Genomic DNA, 21,146 nt, shown 5'->3' with positions numbered 1-21,146 from the left:
AATTGACCATTTTCTTACTTACTTCCCTATTTGACACACACACAAAAAGAATTCGCAACTCTGTAGTCCCTGTCCCCCCAGTTTTGAAATTTTATTTGTCTTAAAATCCTAAGGACAAGACTGAAAACCCTGCAAATAGAGGTACTTGTTATGTGAGGATATAAAATACCATTTTATTTTTAAGGGAGCCCATGCTTTCTGGGTGTCCTGTGAAGCCTCTTATTCTCTATGCTGTATTTTCCAAGAGCTTCCATTTGGTTTTCCTTGGTGTCCTCAGGAGACTGGGGGAGGAGAAAGGAATACCTCATTCTGCAGGGCAGGGGCTGGAATACCTTATTCCCACAGCCAAGGTGCGGCAGAGCCCCCGACTTCCTCACCCATCCTCTTCCATCCCACCACACTGCTGGGATGGGGGGCTGCCTAGTCTGTGTCCAGGATCCCAAAGGCCACTGCGGATAGCAGGTGGTGAGAGGGAAAGCAGAATCTCTGAATCTGGTTCAAAAGCAAGGTCTATCTTTTAATAGTTCAAATACTTGCCCTTTGTAAAGAAGCTCATGGTTGCAGTACTTTCACAGGTTATTGCTCTGGACCCACACAGCAGTCCCTGATGGGGCTGGGCAGGGTTAATAATCCCATTCTATGGATGAGAAAGCCAAGGCCCAGAATGGGACGATGACTTGCCCAAGATTGCACAGTGCAAGTTCTGGCTGTGGGCTTCTCAGGCATCCACAGGAGAAGCTGCTGTGAAGAGCTGAGAGTTTCAGGGAGTTGACTTTCGTCACCAATGTTTTCCAGCTTTCCATGAAGTGGGAGGGTATGGTGCCTTCGTGACAAAATACATGAATGCCATTCCAACTGTGACCTCTTATGGAAACACCACCGTCAAGGCAGAGTGCTACACCCCGAGGGCTGACTCCTTCCACATCTTCCGCGATCCCCTCAAGGGAGACCTGCCCTGGCCTGGGCTCATCTTTGGGCTGACCATCATCTCCCTGTGGTACTGGTGCACAGACCAGGTACCCATGCTGTTGGACCTGGGAGGAGAGAGGGTCTTGCCCTGAGTGCTGCAGAGCCTCCTGCCTTTTGTGCAGCTTGTGGGTTGGGGAAGGCAGGGCAGGCTCCTGTGGTCTGAGGACTGCTGAGTCTTGGTGATGTGGGAGTGCCAGGCTGATGACCCGGGGTGGTGGTGAGAGCTGGGGTGGTCAGAACATGTTGGGGGGCCTCTTGCTTACACCCCCCTCCCTGGGCTTTCCCTGGCAGGTCATTGTGCAGCGCTGCCTCTCCGCCAAAAACATGTCCCACGTGAAGGCCGGCTGCATCATGTGTGGGTACCTGAAGCTGCTGCCCATGTTCCTCATGGTGATGCCAGGGATGATCAGCCGCATCCTGTTCACAGGTGACATCTTCTGCTGGACTCGCCAACCTCTCTTTCCCACTTTGAAAACCCCCATGGCTCCCTCTTCCTTTTTTCTGCCCTATTCTTTTCTTGCCATGATTACGAAGCATTATTGTCCCCCCTGCCCCAGACATTGAGTGACTTGAGGTCACAGAACTTGTGTAATTGTGTTCCCTGGTTCTTTACACGGACAATTACGGTTTCTCGTTTGCAGATTCTCTGAAGTCATGACATGCCTTAGCTAAGGCTTCTTCTAGCTAACATTTACTCATATTTTGCTCAGTGTCCCCCACACTGCCAGGTTATGGTGGTGTGCTGCTGTTCAGTTGCTAAATCCTGTCTGAGTCTTTGCGACCCCATGGACTGCAACATGCCAGGCTTCCCTGTCCTTCACCATCTCCCAGAGTCTGTTCAAACTCATGTCCATTGAGTTGGTGATGCCATCCAACCATCTCATCCTTTGTCGCCCCCTTCTCCTTTTGCCTTCAATCTGACCCAGCATCAGGGTCTTTTCCAATGAGTTGACTCTTCCCATCAAGTGACCAAAGTACTGGAGCTTCAGCTTCAGCATCAGTCCTTCCAATGAATATTCAGGGTTGATTTCCTTTAGGATTCACTGGTTTGATCTCTTTGAAGTCCAAGGGACTGTCAAGGCTCTTCTCCAGCACCACAATTCGAAGGTGCTCAGCCTTCTTTATGGTCTGATTTTCACATCTGTAGCTAGCTAAAGTCTGGAGACTATTCCCTCTGCTTTCCTCCCTAAGCATTTCTTCGCTTTTCCGTCCTCTGCCTAGCAGCTGTCTTTCCTCCCCAGGCAGAGCTTGGGATGGTCAGGACCAGCAGGGTAGGGGGATGGCATAGAAGGGCTTCTTGGGGGCTGCATTCTTTGTGAAACCACTTCAGGGCTGTGGGCAGGAATGTCCTGTTTGAAGCGCTGTCCTAGGTGGCGCTAGTGGTAAAGAATTCACCTGCCCAATGGGTGGACACAGGAGACGCACATTAGATTCCTGGGCTGGGAAGATCCCCTATATAAGGAAATGGCTACCACTGATTTTCTTGCCTGGAAAATCCCATGGACAGAGGAACCTGGTGGTCTACAGTCCATGGGGTCCCGAAGAGTCAGACATGAGTGAGCACCTAGCACTCACGCCTGCTTAACAAGGTGAATTGAATCTTGGAAACATTTCTGATGTCTGCTTGCTGACATGACTCTTCATCTCTCCTCAGAGAAAGTTGCCTGCACCGTCCCCTCAGAGTGTGAGAAATACTGCGGCACCAAGGTTGGCTGTACCAACATTGCCTACCCGACCTTGGTGGTGGAGCTCATGCCCAATGGTGAGAGCTGTCTTGGCTGGCAGGGTCTCTCTTGGGAGGCTGATTGGACCTGGGCTCTATCTATGTAACTGTCTGTGGGCCTTCTGGAGCAAAGCTGTTTCTGAGCCTGGGGGTCTAGGGGAGAGAGTCTCACTCTGGGGTCCTCAGTATTTGAATTTGTCTTTGCTTCAGTGGGAAGCAGACCTCTGGCTTGGTTGGGCTCTGTGAGTCCTGGCACTCATCCATCAGTGAGGCATGGGAAGGAGCCCATCTGAAAATGTGTTAGGGAAAAAACACAACTTTTTCATGCTCTAAGGTCTTTTGACGCTCTCCAACAGACATTAACATGAGGCTTGAACTAAATGGAATTCTACCTGGAGAATGAATTGACACCTAGGTTTTTCCAGGGAAAAACATGGAGAGAAGGGCAAAGAGCGATTTTAGCTCTAGAATGAGGAAGTCCAAGGCAGTACGTAGATCAGATACAAGGGGGCATCTCACTATGGAGAATGTGGAATCCAGGAGGGTGAGCACTTACAGTCCAGAATAGTTAGTTTCGGGGTAGGCCTGTGTGTTTACTGTTCATCTTAATGTTGATTGAAAATCTAATTCTGGCTCAAGGCATGGAAATCTCTTTAGGTTAGGGGCCCCTGGAGACCAAAAATTCAAAGGTATTCATCAGGAAAATTTAGAATAAACAACATTTTTTTTTACTGAAAGGAAACATGAAGATCATCTAGTCAAACCTGTTCATTTTACAGTTGGGAAAATTGAGGCCTAGAGAAAGTGATTTTCTAAGGTCATGCAGTAACTCAGTGTCTGGCATGGTTAACTCTGCTGAAGGTGAGAACTGAGGAATTTTTTTTTTTAACCACAGAGTTGATATATGACCTTGGGCAAATCGTTTGTATTCAACTTCTATAAAGATGGGAGTAATAGTTAACAATTCCACTGAGCTGGGCTGCTTATTAATTAAGGTTGCAGTTAGCAAGAATCATGGCCGTTTTAGAGTTCTGGCTGGGATTCTTGCCTCTGTTGGGGTGTTTATGCTGTTTTCTTAGACCTGCAGATCCTGAGTGAGGTAGCTCTGAACACTACACCGGAGTGAATTGTGCATGATAGAAAGCTGCGTGGCATGCAAGACAAAATATTGTGTCTGCACAAACTATTGCCAGTCTTTTTGGCTGGAATCTGGCTTCTGTAAACACCAGATTCCCCAGTGACCTCCCTATGCTAGATCAAATAGATATTTTCCATATGTTCCTCAGTAGCATTCAGCATTATTGATCACTTCCTCTTTCTTGAGTTATCCCCTCCTCTTGGATTCTATAATACTATCCTCTCCTGTTTTCTCCTCATCCTTTCCAGCTACTCCTTTTAAATCTCATTTGCAGGATTCAGTCTTCTTCACTTAGCTGGTAAATATTACCCCACCAATCCCTCACCAAAGTGTGTCAATGTTATCTCCTATGTTATCTCCTTATATTCATCTACCTCCTCTTGTTGTCTCCATCATGCTACTCTGATATGCCATTATCTGTTTCCTGGACTGCTGTAAAATTACGTTCGACAAATATTTGTTGAGTGAATAAATGAATGTGAGCTTGATAAGAGGTGATACAGCAAGGAGAGAGCTATATCCCAGCTTAGCAATTAACTGGTGAATTACTCTGAGCAAAGGGCAGAACTAAGGCTTGAAGCCCTACAGACTAATTCCTTGAAATGTTAACAATTTTATTTTGTTATTAATTAAATAAATTGTTATTTATTAACATTTTATTCTATGACTGAAAAATAAGAGAGTTGGATGATCTTCATAGCTCCTGTAGTCTGTAGTCTACATGATAGACTCTCAAGAGGAACCATTAAAAAACCCTCCCAACAAATGACAAAGTGATCAGGATAGGCAACCTTTATTTTTCATCTTGTTAGGCTGTAGATTAAAACAAAACTATAAAATTATCTACACATACAATACCTAGAGGATGATAGAATAATTTTCCAAAACTCTTATTAGATATATGAAAATATTTTCTCCCATTCTATGGCTGTCTTTTCACTTTTTTGAAACCTCATCTTTTGAATCCTAGTTTAAATATTTCTCCATTATCATTAATCTCTCAGATGAGAGACCTTATAAAAGCTCAGATGGAAACACACACACACACACACACACACACACACACACGCTACCATCACTCCCACTACCACCGGCAATCCAACTGGAAAGCATTTACTGCATGTATACTTTGTCCCTAGCTCTGTTGACTGCTGTGGACTTCCAATATAATTTAAAGACACAGTCCATTCCTTAAAACATCTGATCTCTCTGGAGAGATAAATCAAATAATATGGCATGGTGTCAGAAGGCAAAGAACCTTGAGTTGTCACACCTTTCAAGCACAGAAGAGCTGAAATGCTGCATGTACCACTTAGAGCCTCCTTTTCTCCCAGGACTGCGAGGCCTGATGCTGTCGGTCATGCTGGCCTCGCTCATGAGCTCGCTGACCTCCATCTTCAACAGTGCCAGCACCCTCTTCACCATGGACATCTACACCAAGATCCGGAAGAAAGCCTCTGAGAAAGAGCTCATGATCGCAGGACGGTGAGTACAGCTGCCCCGTCAAGCCCCACAAACACTTGAATGACCAGAGAGGTTCCCTCAAGATGGGGAAGACTGGGAGATGCTGGGTAGAATGAGAGTAACCACTGTGGCAAGTTATATTGCTCTCAGTGGCATTTAACTTTAAATCCAAGATCACTGAAACAGTGTCCCTCTGGAACGTGAAACGACATCAGAGATCATTTAATCTGGAGCACGAAACAACATCGGGGATCATTAATCTAACCTCAGTTCATCGGTGAACAAAATGAGGCTTGTCACGCCTAAATAAGGAAGTTTGGACAGCAACAGAGCTAGGACTGGAGCCCACGGCCAACCGAGTCCTTGTCTAGGCACTGTATACCACCCCACACTGTCTTCCTCAGGCCTGCACGCTGCAACTCTCCTCTCTGGACGTCTTTTAGGCCAGGTGCCTCCAATGCCTTGACCCTTTGCTGTAGCATTTTACAGGACCGTTGTGAGGGTCAGGTGATGCTATGCTTGTGAATATGCTTTGCACAGTCTAAAACACCATACTCTGTGCACACTTGTTATTGTCAAGTGGGATAACGGACACAGCAGGATACTGGACACAGCAAGTATGGATCTATGGGCCAGATGTGCCCGTTATCTCGATTATCCATGGAGCAGAGGCTCTGATAGAGGACCAGCAGAAGCTCTGCTGTGTCTCTCTGGGGGGCAAAGGCAGGCCAACCTCCTCAGGGCAGGTGAAGAAGTCCCTGGGATGTCTGTCCAGGGAAAGTTTCCCGGGGAGTGCTCCCGCCTCCTAAATCTCATGAGCAAGATTGGGGCAAAGGAAGGAAAGGAACATGACGGGCCCCTTGCAGGCGATGAGATACCTGGCACCCAGGGGAGGTCAGACTGGGCCAGAGTCTGCCCTCAGCTTCACAGGAAGCAGCATGGCTCCCTCACAGGGTTTTCCTCTGAAAGATGTTTACTGGCATTCTCTGCTACGTATAAGACTCAAGATGCAACACGAAAAGAAAATCATTTTATTGCTTTACTCAGGGCTGGATCTCTTGGCCCTGAGATTGTGCTGGGGCTCACACTTTTTGTGCATCCAATGGTTGCTGCTCTGGGGTTTGTCCCTGTCTTCAATAAGCTTATAGTTACAAGAAACAATTCTATACTGTGCTGTGGTGCCTGTAAGAGCAATCTCAAGCTCAGAGAAGGGAGAGATGACTGTACTAGTCAGTAGCTGAGCAAGACTCCTGGGGGAGGGAGACCCCAATCTATGTCTAAATGGTGGATAGGATCTGAGTAAATGGGAGGCAATGGGAGGGGTACTTTAGAGGGAGAAGTATGTGAGCAAGAACACTACTTTGTGAAGGTTAGCTTAAGACTCTTCTGCCTTAAATTCAAGAGATAAGAGAACCACTGCCTTCTTTCTAATTAAATCAAGAGGTTAAAAGGAACCCTTCCATCTTTCCCAGGTGATTCAGTGGTAAAGAATCTCTCTACCAATGCAGAAATTCCAGGACACTCAGGTCTGATCTCCGGGTCAGGAAGATCCACTGAAGGAGGAAATGGCAACCCACTCTAGTATTCTTCCCTGGAAAATCTCAAGGGCAGAGGAACCTGGAAGGCTACAGTCTATGGGGTTGCGAAGAGTCATATAAAACTGAGCACACATCCCATCTTTTCAGCACTTGAAGTAAAACTCAAAAGGAGGAAAGCTAGGGATTCCCTGGTGGTTAAGATAGTAAAGAGCCTTCCTGCAGTGTGGGAGACCTGAGTTCAATCCCTGGGTTGGGAAGATCCCCTGGAGAAGAAAATGGCAATCCACTCCAGTATTCTTGCCTGGAAAATCCCATGGATGGAGGAGCATGGTGGGCTACAGTTCATAGCGTTGCAAAGAGTCGGACACAACTGATTGACTTCACTTTAACTTTCAGAGAATTCCCAGGTGGTCCTGTGGTTAGGATTCCATGTTCTCACTGCCAAGGGTTCAAGTTCAATCCCTGGTTGGGAAACTGAGATCCCATAAGTCATGAGGCATGGCTAAAAAAAAAAAAAAAAAAAGGAGACTGCCTCCAAAGTCCACACCTTTGTTCCTAAACTCCACTGCCTCTCAAAATGGATTCTTTCCTGGTGGTTAGTGGGTCTACTTTACTATCGAAAATCAAGTGCATTTTACTTATAGGCACTGAAGGAGCAGTGCTATGTGCTTGTCTGACTCTTTGCGACCCCATGGACTGTAGCCCACCAGGCTCCTCTGTCCATGGGGATTCTCCAAGCAAGAATACTGGAGTGAGTTGCCATGCCCTCCTCCAGGGGATCTTCCCCACCCAGGGATCGAACCCACGTTTCCCACAGTGCAGGTGGATTCTTTACTGTCTGAGGCACAAGGGAAGCTCCTGAAGGAGCAGAATACAGAAGAAGAGAGTCTCAATGAATTTGCTAATTACTTTTCCCTGCTCTGGTCATATAAACCTTTCTATCTATCTTTACTGGTGCTGTTGTTCAGTCGCTCGGTCACATCTGACTCTTTGTGACCCCATGGCATGTAGCCCTCCAGGCTCCTCTGTATGTGGGATTTCCCAGGCAAGAACACTGGAGTGTATTTGCCATTTCGTTCTCCAGGGGATCTTCCTGATCTAGGGATTGAACCTGAGTCTGCTGTATTGCAGGTAGTTTCTCTATCCATCTGTAACTATTCCAGTGGAGCCACTTGTTGACACCCTGCTGTGGGGCTTGATTTCAGGTTGTTCATGCTGGTGCTGATCGGTGTCAGCATCGCCTGGGTGCCCATCGTGCAGTCAGCACAGAGTGGACAGCTCTTCGACTACATCCAGTCCATCACCAGTTACTTGGGACCACCCATCGCAGCAGTCTTCCTGCTTGCTATTTTCTGCAAGAGAGTCAATGAGCCGGTAGGTATCACGAATGTCTAGAAAAGTCATTCGGGAACAGAGATTCCCATCTGGATTTGTATATTCTCTGGGAGGAATTCTACTCCCAGATATCTTAAGCAGGAATGAAGGCGCTGGTGAAGGTTTATATGGAAAATCCTCCAGGGACCTTGGGACTTTCCTCCTCCTTGCTGCAGGTTCTAAATTAATTCCCAAGTAATGCTGTGTGTTTTCCATCTACTCTGGGTGATTCTGACTGTGTGGCACTTTCTGGGAAGCTTGTAGCTTCTGGGCGAACAGCTCCATAGGAAGTGCTAGCACAGGCTACCTCCTGGGTTCTGCAGGGGGCTAGGTTTTCCAGCCAGCACTTCTCAGGCCCCAGTGAAGGACCAAGAAGTGATACTCCAGCCAGATAGGGATAAGGGTGAGGGGACTTTGGATCTATAAAAGGGGCTGATGGAAAAGTTCCTTTCTCCTCTTCCTCTAAGAGACCCAATTTCTTTCCCATGTCTTCAAGGAATACAGATTAGCTCTCAAGTAATTGTGTTATAACTGAATGTACCTAAATCTGGAATCTGATGGTAATGGTAGCTGCAGGTAGAGAAATTCAAAGCATTTTTAAAGTTAAAGGGATTTTTTTGGCACTGAGAACTTGGGTGGTATTCTAACCAAGGGCTTCCCAGGTAGCTCAGTGGTAAAGAATACACCTGCCAGTGCAGAAGGTGTAGGAGACACGGGTCCAATCCCTCCATTGGGAAGTTCTCCTGAAGGAGGAAATGGCAACCCAATCCAGTACTCTTTCCTGGAAAAGCCCATGGACAGAGGAGCCTGGCAGGTCCATGGGGTCGCAAAAGAGTTGGTTGGACATGACTGAGCAACTAAGCACATGCAAATACCAAGTCGAGTTACTAAAAGGTGGTAAACAGAGCCATTGAAGGCCTGACATAACATTCCTAGTCATGTTCTGAACCACAGTGTTCCTGTCTCAGATGGCCTGGAGCTTGTATTTCTCTCACTGTTATTCTTTCATCACTGTCCCCCAGTGAATGCACAGCTGTTTCCCAAATACAGTGTTCATTAACCAGGCTTTTCTTTCACAGGGAGCCTTTTGGGGACTGATCATAGGATTTTTGATCGGGGTGTCCCGTATGATTACCGAGTTTGCCTATGGAACCGGGAGCTGCATGGAGCCCAGCAACTGTCCCACAATTATCTGTGGTGTGCACTACTTGTACTTTGCCATCATCCTCTTTGTCATTACTATCATCGTCATCCTGGCCATCTCCCTCTTCACCAAGCCCATTGCAGATGTGCATGTGAGTATCCGTGTAGGAGGCTGTCCTGCCCTGGTTTCATGTTCATGCTGCAGCACTCAACTTGATTGCTTTGGCTCAGTTAGAGGTCTCTTACTCTCATGACTAAAATAGGCTGTCCTTGTCTTTGGTGTCATGCAAAAGGACACAAGGGCTTCCCAGGTGGCTCAGTGGTAAAGAATCCACCTGCAATGCAGGAGACCTGGGTTCGACCCCTGTGTCGGGAAGATGCCCCAGAGGAGGAAATAGCAACCCACTCCAGAATTCTTGCCTGGGAGATTTTATGGACAGAGGAGTTTGATGGGCTACAGCCCATGGTGTTGCAGAGAGTTGGACATGACTTAGCAACTGAGTGTGCACAGAAGGACAGGACAGGAAACACGGTTTGCCAGCAGAGCAGTGTCAAGGGTGTCTTCAGCAGGCCGTGTTTCAGCCCAAGGGACTGGCCTCTGGATCCTGCTGCCCGAGTGATGGCTCAGGTGCACGGCAATGAGATCACATGGGCTGACACAGGGTTACCCCAGCTTGGATGCTTCTGTCCTAGATAGGAATGCATATTTCTTATAATAGTCTCTAGGTCATAGCTTCCCAAGGTCCCAGCAAGGGACATACCTAGGTGTAAAAATCACCATGCTGAGGGAAATCTGAAGCATGATATATATACCCTTTACGGTTTTTTTTCCCAGTGAAGCCTCCAAACAGTTGCCCATGGAATTTAAGAAACTTCAAACAGTATCAAAGTCTAATTGATTCAAGACTTCAAAGATGACAAGTACTCTTCTTTGGCTCTAGATGTCGTGCTTGGTTTAGGGAATGTTTGCAGCCCTCCCAATGCAGATGAATTGGTCACTTTTTACCATAAGCAGTGAAGTCTGGTAACCCAGCACAGCTAGCATTCCACCCTTTTCAGGTTTCCAGGGAACAGAGCTAGAGAGTTAACCCAAGATCACATGTGTCTGAAGAGAAAGATAAAGGGTTTTGCTAGGCCCTTTCTCATGCATACACAAAAATAGGAATCCCTAACAGACCTTTAACCTCATGGCCAAATTTTCAAAACTGTGACCAACCTTAATGTCAAACAAAGATTGCTTTTGTAGCAGCAGAACTGCTGTCACGGTTATTGGCCAAATCTGGCACAGACTCTCTTTATGTTGTATTAATTGCTTGTTGATGCCTCAGTTTTTGAAAGTATTGTAGCCTCAAATACATTTAGTTCCATGCTTCTTGAAATAAAGTAGTTTCTGGTTTCATGTCAATAGAAAGTATACCTCCAGCTCTTCCTATTCTAACTGGCTCATGAGTCTACAATTAATATGGTATAAAAATCTGATCTTACTTACACTGCTGGTCTGGATAAATGGGTGCCTGGCCTTGTTTCCTAGCATGAGTGCTAAAGGGAACAAATTCATTTATCATATGTAACAAGAGATCATTCATTCAAAACATTTCTATGCTCATGACAGTCTCTTAGCCTCTGAATATGCCCATATCCTAGGGGATGGTATGTGCATGTGTATGATTTATATCCATGTTCCCAACATATTCAGAGATAGTGCTCTGGGTGGGAACTGTAATCTGTGTTGATGGAGTTGAGAGCCACATTCCTTTTCCTTTCTCGACACACATCTCTTTGTTCTCCCAACTTCTTGGCCCAGGACACTGCTTGGATCTTCCTGGTAACCTGTTCTGCTTTCTCCACAGCTCTACCGCCTGTGCTGGAGCCTGCGTAACAGCAAAGAGGAGCGTATTGACCTGGATGCAGAAGACGAGGACGTTCAAGATGCCCGGGAGGATGCCTTAGAAATAGGTGATTTGCGGCTCAGAGCCCATTCCCAAGCTACTCCTCTAACCACAAGACCACCTTACTGAAGCCTTCACCAAGTGCCTTCAAAGTTCAGATCTCTCTTCTGGAGGGGAGTGAGGAGTGGGGTATGGGGTGAGACGGATAAATGGGTTTTGGGCAGTTTACTCAAGGCCTTGTCAGGGGAGGAGGGGGATGCAGAATTGTCCTAGCTCCTCCCTTTTTGGTTTACAGTGCTCAGTGAGTAAGCACAGGTGAGCTATTCACCACTCTGACTTGGTTTGGGGCTTGTCTAGGGATAAGGGAAGACACTAGCCTATAAACTGAAAGCAGTTGGAACCAGCTATGGTCAGTTCTAGTGATATCAGGGGGATGAGATAGAGGCTCTTAGGGTCTTGTGTCTTGCTGGCTTACCATACCGTGTTTAAAATATCAGATTTCCCTGCAAGTCCAAGATAATGCTTGTTGTTTGTTGTTCAGTCACTAAGTTGTTTCTGATTCTTTGCGACCCTGTGGACTACAGCCCACAAGGCTTCCCTGCCCTCACTCTCTCCTGGATTTTGCTCAAACTCCTGTCCATTGAGTTGGTGATGCCATCCAATCATTTCATCGTCTGCCACCCTCTTCTCTTTTTGCCTTCAATCTCCTCCAGCAGCAGGGTCTTTCCAATAAATCAGCTCTTCATACCAGGTGACCAAAGTATTGGAGTTTCAGCTTCAGCACCAGTCCTTCCAATGAATATTCAGGGTTGATTTTGTTTAGGGTTGACTGGTTTGATCTCCTTGCTGTCCAAGGAACTCTAAGAGTCATCTCTGGCACCACCATTTGAAAGCATCAGTTCTTCAGAGCTCTAAGATAATGCTTAGTCAATACTTAGAAACTTATCCTGATCATGGAGCAATGTTTTCCTGTTTCTGTTGGAGCTTTTCCTCCCTACATGGGAGGATGGTCGTGGTGATGCGTGCTGTGCAGAGGTGTGGGAGCGCAAGGTCATGTGTGGCTTACTGGTACTGGGCCGGAGAAGGGAGGGCAGTGGTCTCTGACCATGGTGCTGAAAACACAGTGGGCTTGATTTCATATCTATTGAGTCACAAACCTGGGATTCTAACCCAGGTCTGCTCACCTTTAATGCCACACCTGGGCTCAGAAGACAGAATTAGTTCCCTTGGTGGGCATCCACTTTTAGTGGCAAGGTCAGTTGAGTGGTTTGACTCAGCAGCATCAGATCTTAAGCCCTGGAAGTGTTGCTCACTTGCTGCCCTGGATCAGGGACTGAACAGACCAATCCTTGCCACATGACCGGATCTGTTGTGAAGCCTTGGGATTTCCAGGTGCAGTCAGTACACCCTTAAGTCATGCCAAACTCATTGCTTTCAGTGATGTAGCAAACAGATACGGGTTTCTCTGGTTGAGAGGTGGGTTTTCCACATTCTTCACATGTCACAGTCCCCCAGTCAATGGTTAACATTTCTCTCTCGTAAGCTATTATTTCTTGTTTGATTCTGAGTGTCTGAAATCAAAATGTATTTCCTTTGGGCCCAACAGAGGTAAAATATACCACCAGAGTACATTATGTAGAATCCAACTATTAACATCATCTTATAATTAATTACATTTATTCAAACCTTAATCTGTACCATTTTTATTCCTGCAAACAAGAAAACTGGGAGTTGTGTGCAAAGTGGCAGGTGTGTCATGGCCTGATAGCTCCTCTGGAAATCTTTTCTAGTGCCTCCTGCCTCTGTATCCAACAGTCCTTTTATTCCTTTCCCCAGACACAGAAGCTTCTGAGGAGAAAAAAGGATGCTTCAGGCGGGCCTATGACATGTTCTGTGGCCTGGACCAGCAGAAAGCCCCCAAAATGACGAAGGAAGAGGAGGCAGCCATGAAGCTGAAGATGACAGACACCTCGGAGAATCGTTTGTGGCGGATGGTAGTGAACATCAATGGCATCATTCTGCTGGCCGTGGCTGTCTTCTGCCACGCCTACTTTGCCTGAGTCCTGCTCTCTGCTTGGCTGCGCCTGTGGAGGCCGGAGTCTTCACTGTGTCTCTCTTTGGTCCCATTCAGTGGTGTTGAAGGGACACCAGCCAGTTGTAAACTCTGCCCTGTCGATAAACGTGTACATTTGTAATTACAGGCTAGCTGAAGAAAAACCACTGATTTGCTGTTAACTTATATATTCGAGGCCAGTGTGGTACAGTCACCTGTACATATCTGAGCTGCAGAAGGAAATCCCACTCAGTCCAGTGTCTAGGAAAAGGCAGACTAAGATACAGAAGCCCCGTGGTGTCTGATGCAAATTTTTCTCAGGTAGATTCAGCATGCTAACATTGTTTGTGATCCTTAAACACTGCTTAAAGAGTTGTGGCCCCCTGGTTACTACCACTTTCTCTATCTAACCTCCCCCCTCATTTTTTTTGAAAGAAAGCATCACCCTACCTCATGAAATCCTTGTCAAGTTTTCCTGGCACAAGAAAAATCAACCTGATAAATTGATGGACATATTGAAGCTGAGGATGGGAGCTTGATGACTTCTGTGTCCTGGGTGTTTGCTCTTTGAAGGAGAGGCCTGGACATGGTAGAACCAGTGCCAATGAGAGGGATCCAGGCACCAGCCTCAAGCCAGGGGGGAAAGCAGATAATCTTGAGTCAAGAGGATTTTCTGGCTTTCTTGAAAGTGTTCATTGTCAGTTCCTTGTGTTTGAGATTCCATTTATTTTGGCATTTCCTGTGCCTGGACTATCTTAGCCACTCAGTAATGTTTGTGGGCTGAATGGATGACATGTGTATTTGTTAATAAATGCTTGTTTTCTTTTTGGGCGTCCCTGGTGGCTTAGATGATAAAGAGTCTGCCTGCAATGAAGGACACCTAGGTTTGATCCCTGGGTCGGGAAGATCCCCTGGAGAAGGAAATGGCAACCCACTCCAGTATTCTTGCCTGGAGAATCCCGTGGACGGAGGAGCTTGGCAGGCTACAGTCCGTGGGGTCGCAGAGTTGGACACAACTGAATGACTTTATTTTTCTTTTTGGTTAACCTTATGGCTGCACAGAGTACTCTCTCTGGTGACTATAATGAATCGGGGTGCATTTTCCAGAGGCTCCACTTCCTCGTGGTGCTGATGTAACTGATTCTGTGGGGGCTTAGTAACTGAGTCTGTGTCACATAATGAGCAAACATGCCTCTGGGGGCACTTGTCATCTCAGAGCAGCCGCACTGTCCTGAAACACTGATGCTTTTAGCCCAAGTCCTCCTCCCTATGAGTTCAGGTGGCCACAGCTCTTTTTCCTTACGTGTCTTGATTGGTGATCATCCATTGAACGAGGTTAGAGCGGGCAGTCTCTGTTCCAGGTGGTAGTGTTCAACATTTTTATTTTCTTTGTACCTCTTTCCTAAGGAGAAATTTTAAAAATTAAATTTAAATTTGATTAATCCTTTTGGTTCCACCTGTGAAATCTGAGTCATTTTGTAATATAATCCTGTGGAAGTCATGATGTTTTTATTGACTGATTTGAGGCTAGCTTAGCAAATAGGTGGGATCTGAGGTTCTGTGGAGCAGCTGAGAGTAGTTCCTGGGGTGTAAAAACGGTTCAACAGGTAAAGAATGGCTTGTTCTTATGAAAGGAAAAGAAAATATTTGATGTGCCCTCATATTCCCCTTAAGCCAGGCAGAGAAGAGGGAAAAGCGGAGAATTTCGCATGGCTAGTATTACTCAGAGTACTCAGCTTTGTGGGGAGTTTGTGATATTTTTGAGCTCAGAGAGGATAAAGAATGATGACTGAAAGCTGGTGGGTGGAGCAGGCATTAAGTATCTAGATGGTCCTAGATTCTGTTTCTGGCCTTGCCAATGATTCACTGTGTATATTGTGGTAAATTATTTTTTTCTCAACTGTGTATTTTTCTCTTTGAAAAAATGAAGACCTTGGTGCTTATAGCATATACCTACCTCCTCTAGGTGTGACGAGGTCACTTTGAAAAGTGGATGAGTGAAAAGAGGCCGGCATCTTTCTTACACACATGAAGAATGCCAACAGATGTTATATTAAACTGCATGTAGTCCTTTTCATTAAAGTTTATTACTTTGGTAAAAAAAAAAAAAAACATTGAAAAGCCATAACATCTTGAGTTCCTGTTTTCTAGCCATTCTAGACAAATACTGACCATGTCTGTGGTGAGAATTAGTTGGCACCAGATATGGATTGGGAAGCAGAAGCCAGGAAAGTTGAGAATAGAACCTAGCAACTTGAACAAGTTAACTACATGTAGCAAAGTTTGGAGAGGATTTCAACTTCAAAACCTCTAGTAAAGACGAGGTGAGTAACTCTACTTTCAACGCACAGTGTTCCATGAGAACCACTTGGGTAACCAGGGCCCAGTAAGTGATAAATTGTACTAGAATGATGGCAGGGATGCAGGAAAGAGATGTTTCTTTCCTCAGATGGAAGGCACGTGCTGTGGGGCAGAGTGATTGCTCATTAATGTTAGTTTATAGAACTGAAAAACCATGCCCTGTCAGGAAAAAGGCTTCTTTACGTATGGAGCTTCTTTACATAAGGACTGATGCTGAAGCTGAAACTCCGTTACTTTGGCCACCTGATGCAAAGACCTGACTCATTTGAAAAGACCCTGATGCTGGGAAAGATTGAAGGTGGGAGGAGAAGGGGACAACAGAGGATGAGATGGTTGGATGGCATCACCAACTCAATGGACATCAGTTTGAGTAAGCTCCAGGAGTTGGTGATGGACAGGGAGGCCTGGCATGCTGCAGTCCATGGAGGTGCAAAACGTCAGACACGACTGAGCGGCTGAACTGAACTGAACATATGGAGGACCATTTTAAAAGGAATCTGTCAAAATGAGAAGACAAAGCTCCTTCTGTGCAGAATGATGTTGCTCCTGGGGCCTTTGACAGACCTGGTGGCGTTTCTTACTTCTGTACAACTGAGTCAGGCATTGGTGTTTACATGGAAAATTTCTACCTTAAAAAAATTATTTAAAAAATCAGAGTATAATTGCTTTACAATGCTGTGTTAGTTTCTGCTGTACAACAGTGTGACTCAGCCATGGGCATACATATATCCCCTCCCTCTTGAGCTTCTCTCCCACTCTACCCATCCCATCTGCTAGGTCATCACAGGGTGCTGAACTGAGCTCCCTGAGCCATACGGCAGCTTCCCGCCAGCTAGCTATGTTACACGTGGCTGTGTGTATATGTCAGTGCTACTGTTAATCAAATTCTACCTTTGAAACTCATTAGAGCTCTCACTTTTCACTAGAACTGAAATCACCATTTCCTGAAGTATCTGCTACAGCGTGTTGTGCTTCACAAAAGCAAACCTTGGAAGAAAAACACACGTGTGCTTAGCTGGAGGAGAGAGATTGTTTTTTAACATTACCCCCAACCCAGTCCCAAGAATACTCCTTCTAACCTCCAAATTGGATTTCGGTGAACCAAGGTTTTGAATGAGATGCTATTGCCTTGACGGTTTGGTGGGGATGGAATTAAGGTGATGTGCGTGAGGTTAACGGGGCAGGATTGTCTGACTGGCTCTGGAGGGTTCCGGTGAGTGTTATTCAGTCCCTGAGCTTCACATTGCATCCGTACCTCAGCCAGTTTTTTTCTGTCACATTAGCTTCTGCTCTTCTATGAGGGCTCTTCCAAGACTCCTAGGACACAGGTAGTGATGCGGTCTGGTTCTAGGGCACACCCAGCTTGAGAGAAGCTGGTCCTTGTTTGGACCTGCATTCCCAAATCACACTCAAAGGCCAAACTAAACATTAGATATTTCAGATTGGAAAAATTCAAATTAGAATTCTGATGCTTGGCTTATATCTTCTGATAGTCCAGGAGTCAAGGTGCTGGAGTCCTGGGAGCCCCCGATGCTTTTTCTTTTGCTCTTTGTTGAAAACCTCTGTGACTCTGCCATCCAAAGGCCCTGCCCCACCTGCCTTTCTCACCCTCAGGCTCTGTGTGTTCAGTTTGTAATTCTAGTTCCTTTTGCTGCATGACATCCACTTCAGATTATTGTTTCCACAGGAAACTATGACTTGGAAATCCATAAGAGGCACAACTGACTTTACCTGTGCTGTAGGCTTAATTGTGTTCTCTTCTCCCAGTCATTCATTTGGTTAAGTCTAATTCCCCAGTGCCTCAGACTATGACTGCAGGGGTCGTGGGAACTAAGATCCCACGTGCTATTTGGTGTGGCACCCTGTCCCCCCCCCACCCCCAGGTAATAAAGTTTAGAAAATAAATGCTTTAAAAATGGTGATGTCTAGGGCTTCCCTGGTGGCTCAGTGGTAAAGAATCTGCCTGCCAAGGAAGGAAAAATGGGTTCGATCCCTGATCTGGGAAGATCCCACAAGCACAAGCCACAGATCAACTAAGCCACAACTACTGAGCCTGGGCTCCAGGGCCGGGGAGCTGAAACAATTGAGCCCACAGGCCACAATTTCTGAATTGCGGGCGTCCCAGAACTTGTGCGCCACGACAAGAGAAGCCACCGCAATGAGAAGCCCATTAGAGAGTAGCACCCGCTTGGCGCAACTAGAGAAAAGCCCCCACAGCAACGAAGACTCAGCACAGCCAAAAATAAATAAATAAACATTAAAAAAAAAAATGGTGATAACTGCAGTATGGTGGAGGAGGCCACTCCATGCTCTCATCCTCCAATAAAAACATTGAAAATTGAACAGAAACTGTCAGAACCAGTTTTGTGAGAATTCTGGAAAGTGGTTTATAAAAGTTGATAGCAAACAAGCAAGCATGGAAGCAAGAAAAAGTCACTACAGAATGGTTGGAAGGCTCTGTGGTACTCTTACTGCTTTCCCTCACCCTCTCTCTCTGTGGTGGCAGTCTCAGAGCAGCACCTGTCATTAAGCGGCACCAGTCTCAGAAGAGGGGCAGCCCATGCTCCCAGTGTGGAACCACTTGCCTACGTCCAGAGAGGGCAGAGCAGACCATGTTCACACATTTCTGTGTAAGCCTGTTCTTTCCTCCCTGGGTGGCTACCTGACGGACTGACACTAGGTGGCGCTCTGTTTCACCTCACTGGACTCAAGAGCGAGAAGGCTTGAAAACTCAGCAAGCCAAACGAACCAGCCGCTGCTGCTGCTGCTAAGTCGCTTCAATCGTGTCCGACTCTGTGCGACCCAATAGACGGCAGCCCACCAGGCTCCCCCGTCCCTGGCATTCTCCAGGCAAGAATACTGGAGTGGGGTGCCATTGCCTTCTCCGAAACAGCCGCAGAGGCCTGTTATTTCAAAACATACAACAGGGAGTTCCCTGGTGGTCCAGTGGTTAAGACTCCGTGCTTCCAAGGCAAGGGGCGTGGGTTCCATCCCTGGTCTGGGAACTAAGATCACACGTGCCATGCAGCATGGCCTAAAAATAGAAAGTATAGCATAGACTGCTTAACGCAAAATCTTGGGGAAATGTCATTGGGAAATTAAGACATCCAAAAGCAACTATACATACTGGGGAATTTAGAAAGCCATATTTAGAAAGACCAGGGTAAGACACATGCTTAGAAAAGGCCTGAGAAGACCCTCAGCTTTCATCTTGGTCAGATCCAGTACGAGCCTAGTTAGGAGCTGAAGAAGGACCTCAGAACAGTCAGTCTGGAAAATTGGGAGAACTCCTGGAATTCAAGGAAATATCTATCAAAACAACTGAACAGAAGCTAAGGAACAAAGACTTCCATGGCCACATCGATAAAGAATATGGGCATTGCTACAATAGTCTGGGAAAGTCACTAAACAAACGGACTTGTACACCATTAAACAACGAATAAAATATACAAACAGCTCATGCAGCTCAATATCAAACAAGCTGATCAAAAAATGGGTGGAAGATCTAAATAGATATTTCTCCAAAGGAGGCATTCAGGTGGCCAAAAGCACAGGAAAAGTAGCTCAACATCACTAATTATTAGGGAAATGCAAATCAAAACTACAATGAAGGTATCACCTCACACCAGTCAGAATGGCCATCATCAAAAAATCTGCAAACAATAAATACTGAAGATGGTGTGGAGAAAAAGGAACCTATCTACACTGTTGATGGAAATGTCAACTGGTATAGCATGTATGGAGAACAGTATGAAGGTTCCTCAAAAATCCAAAAATAGAGCTACCATATGATCCAGCAATCCCACTCCAGGGCATCCCACTCCAGAGAAAACCATAATTTGAAAAGATCACGCAACCCACTGCTCATTGCAGCACTATTTACAGTAGCCAGGACAAGAGACAACCTAAATATCCATAATGGATGAAAGGATAAAGAAGGTGTGGTGCATGTATACAGTGGAATATTACTCACCAATAAAAACAAAATAATGCCATTTGCACTGACCTGGATGGACCTAGAGATTGTCGAATTGAGTGAAGTAAGCCAGAAAGAAACAAATATCATGTGATGTTGCTCATACGTGGAATCTTAAACAATGGTACAAACGAACTTATTTACAAAACAGAAACAGATGTAGATACAATCCTATGGTTACCAGGGGGAAGACCCCCGGAGGAGGAAATGCCAACCCGCTCCAATATTCCTGCCTGAAAATTCCCATGGACAAAGGAGCCTGGGAGGCTACAGTCACAAAGAGCTGAACACAACTGAAGTGACTTAGCACGCACATATTAGTCAAAGACTGTAGATAATACCAAGTAATTGAAACAAATGTGAATGTTTCTCAGTAGAAAAATGGTCAGATTATGGTAAATGATTTTATGGAATAATGTGCTACTAAAAAGAATGAGGGGTACCTATATGTACTAATAGGGGAAGGGCTCCAAGATAAATTTTATATTGAAAAGTCAGTCACAGAACAACACACAATGTCAAAATAAAACAAATACAGAGAAAGACATAGTCCGGTAACAAAGCAAATAAAGAATTAATGTTAATATAGAAAATTAGATTTGGTAATTATTGCACAACTCTGACTATTCTAAAATAAACTTAATTGTACACTTTAAATAGATGAATTATGTGAACCATTTTAAAAAAGTAGCCTAAAAATCGATAAAAATAGAGTCAAACTATTTTAAAAAGTAGTCTAAAAATCATGCAAATTCTCTGGCGGTTCAGTGGCTGGGACTCAGCGCTTTCACAGCCAGGGCTCAAGTTTAATCCCTGGTTGAGGAACTAAGATCCTATAGCCACAGGGCATGGCCAAATTAAAATAAAAAAGAAGTCTAAAAATCAATGGCTTGATATGCTAACATTTAGTAGGGGGTGGCTTTATTTGAGATATAAGCTAATGATAAATTCACAAATATATTTACAGCTGGTATTTTCAACTCATCTCCTCTTAACTATTAGGAAATATTTCTATTTTTGAAATCCTTGAGAGCAATGCAGGGAAGACAAGAGAAGTTCACTTTGACAGATGAAGAGGTTATTACGTGAGGCAGAGCTGGGGGAGGCATTCCTTCTAAGTGGAAACCTCTGGAAATTGCAGAAAGTGAATGTAAGTTAGGCAATCTGCCTGTTGAGCTATAAAAAAATTGAGACCCAGCGCTTCCAGTTTATGTACACCTTGAGTCAACTCACTGACTTTCAACTTATCAACTCTTTCTTTCTCTTTATTGACACAAAGGAACAACAGAAGCTAAAATCCAGGTGTATGGTCATCTCATGCGATAAAATGCTTATCTGCCTTTGCAACACAAAAAAGTTACACAAGTGAAAAATCAATAAACTTATCCTTTGCTCAATAAATACTCTAGTAGCTCAGAGTTCAGGCAAAGTAGCCATGGACAAAGACTGCCACTGCCAGGAGGATGATGGCGTTGATGTTCACTACTGTCCTCCATAAGGGCTTCTCAGACGTGTCTG

General features: G+C 45.4%; 1 protein-coding gene across 1 annotated transcript in view; it reads left to right on the top strand.

Moving 5' to 3' along the window:
• The window catches only part of SLC5A1 (solute carrier family 5 member 1), a 50,064-nt gene extending 34,637 nt beyond the window's left edge, over positions 1-15,427 (top strand). The window contains exons 8-15 of the mRNA XM_005908504.2: positions 796-1,016; positions 1,261-1,396; positions 2,624-2,731; positions 5,165-5,315; positions 8,038-8,206; positions 9,286-9,501; positions 11,200-11,305; positions 13,075-15,427. Coding sequence (XP_005908566.1) covers positions 796-1,016; positions 1,261-1,396; positions 2,624-2,731; positions 5,165-5,315; positions 8,038-8,206; positions 9,286-9,501; positions 11,200-11,305; positions 13,075-13,298 — 1,331 coding nt within the window. The 3' untranslated portion in view covers positions 13,299-15,427. The remainder of the gene's footprint in view (positions 1-795; positions 1,017-1,260; positions 1,397-2,623; positions 2,732-5,164; positions 5,316-8,037; positions 8,207-9,285; positions 9,502-11,199; positions 11,306-13,074) is intronic.
• The last annotated feature ends 5,719 nt before the right edge of the window (positions 15,428-21,146 follow it).

Source organism: Bos mutus, chromosome 17, assembly GCF_027580195.1.
Source record: "Bos mutus isolate GX-2022 chromosome 17, NWIPB_WYAK_1.1, whole genome shotgun sequence".
Lineage (NCBI taxonomy): Eukaryota > Metazoa > Chordata > Mammalia > Artiodactyla > Bovidae > Bos > Bos mutus.
Note: the sequence above shows the minus strand (reverse complement) of the source record. Positions and strands in the feature narration are given on the sequence as shown.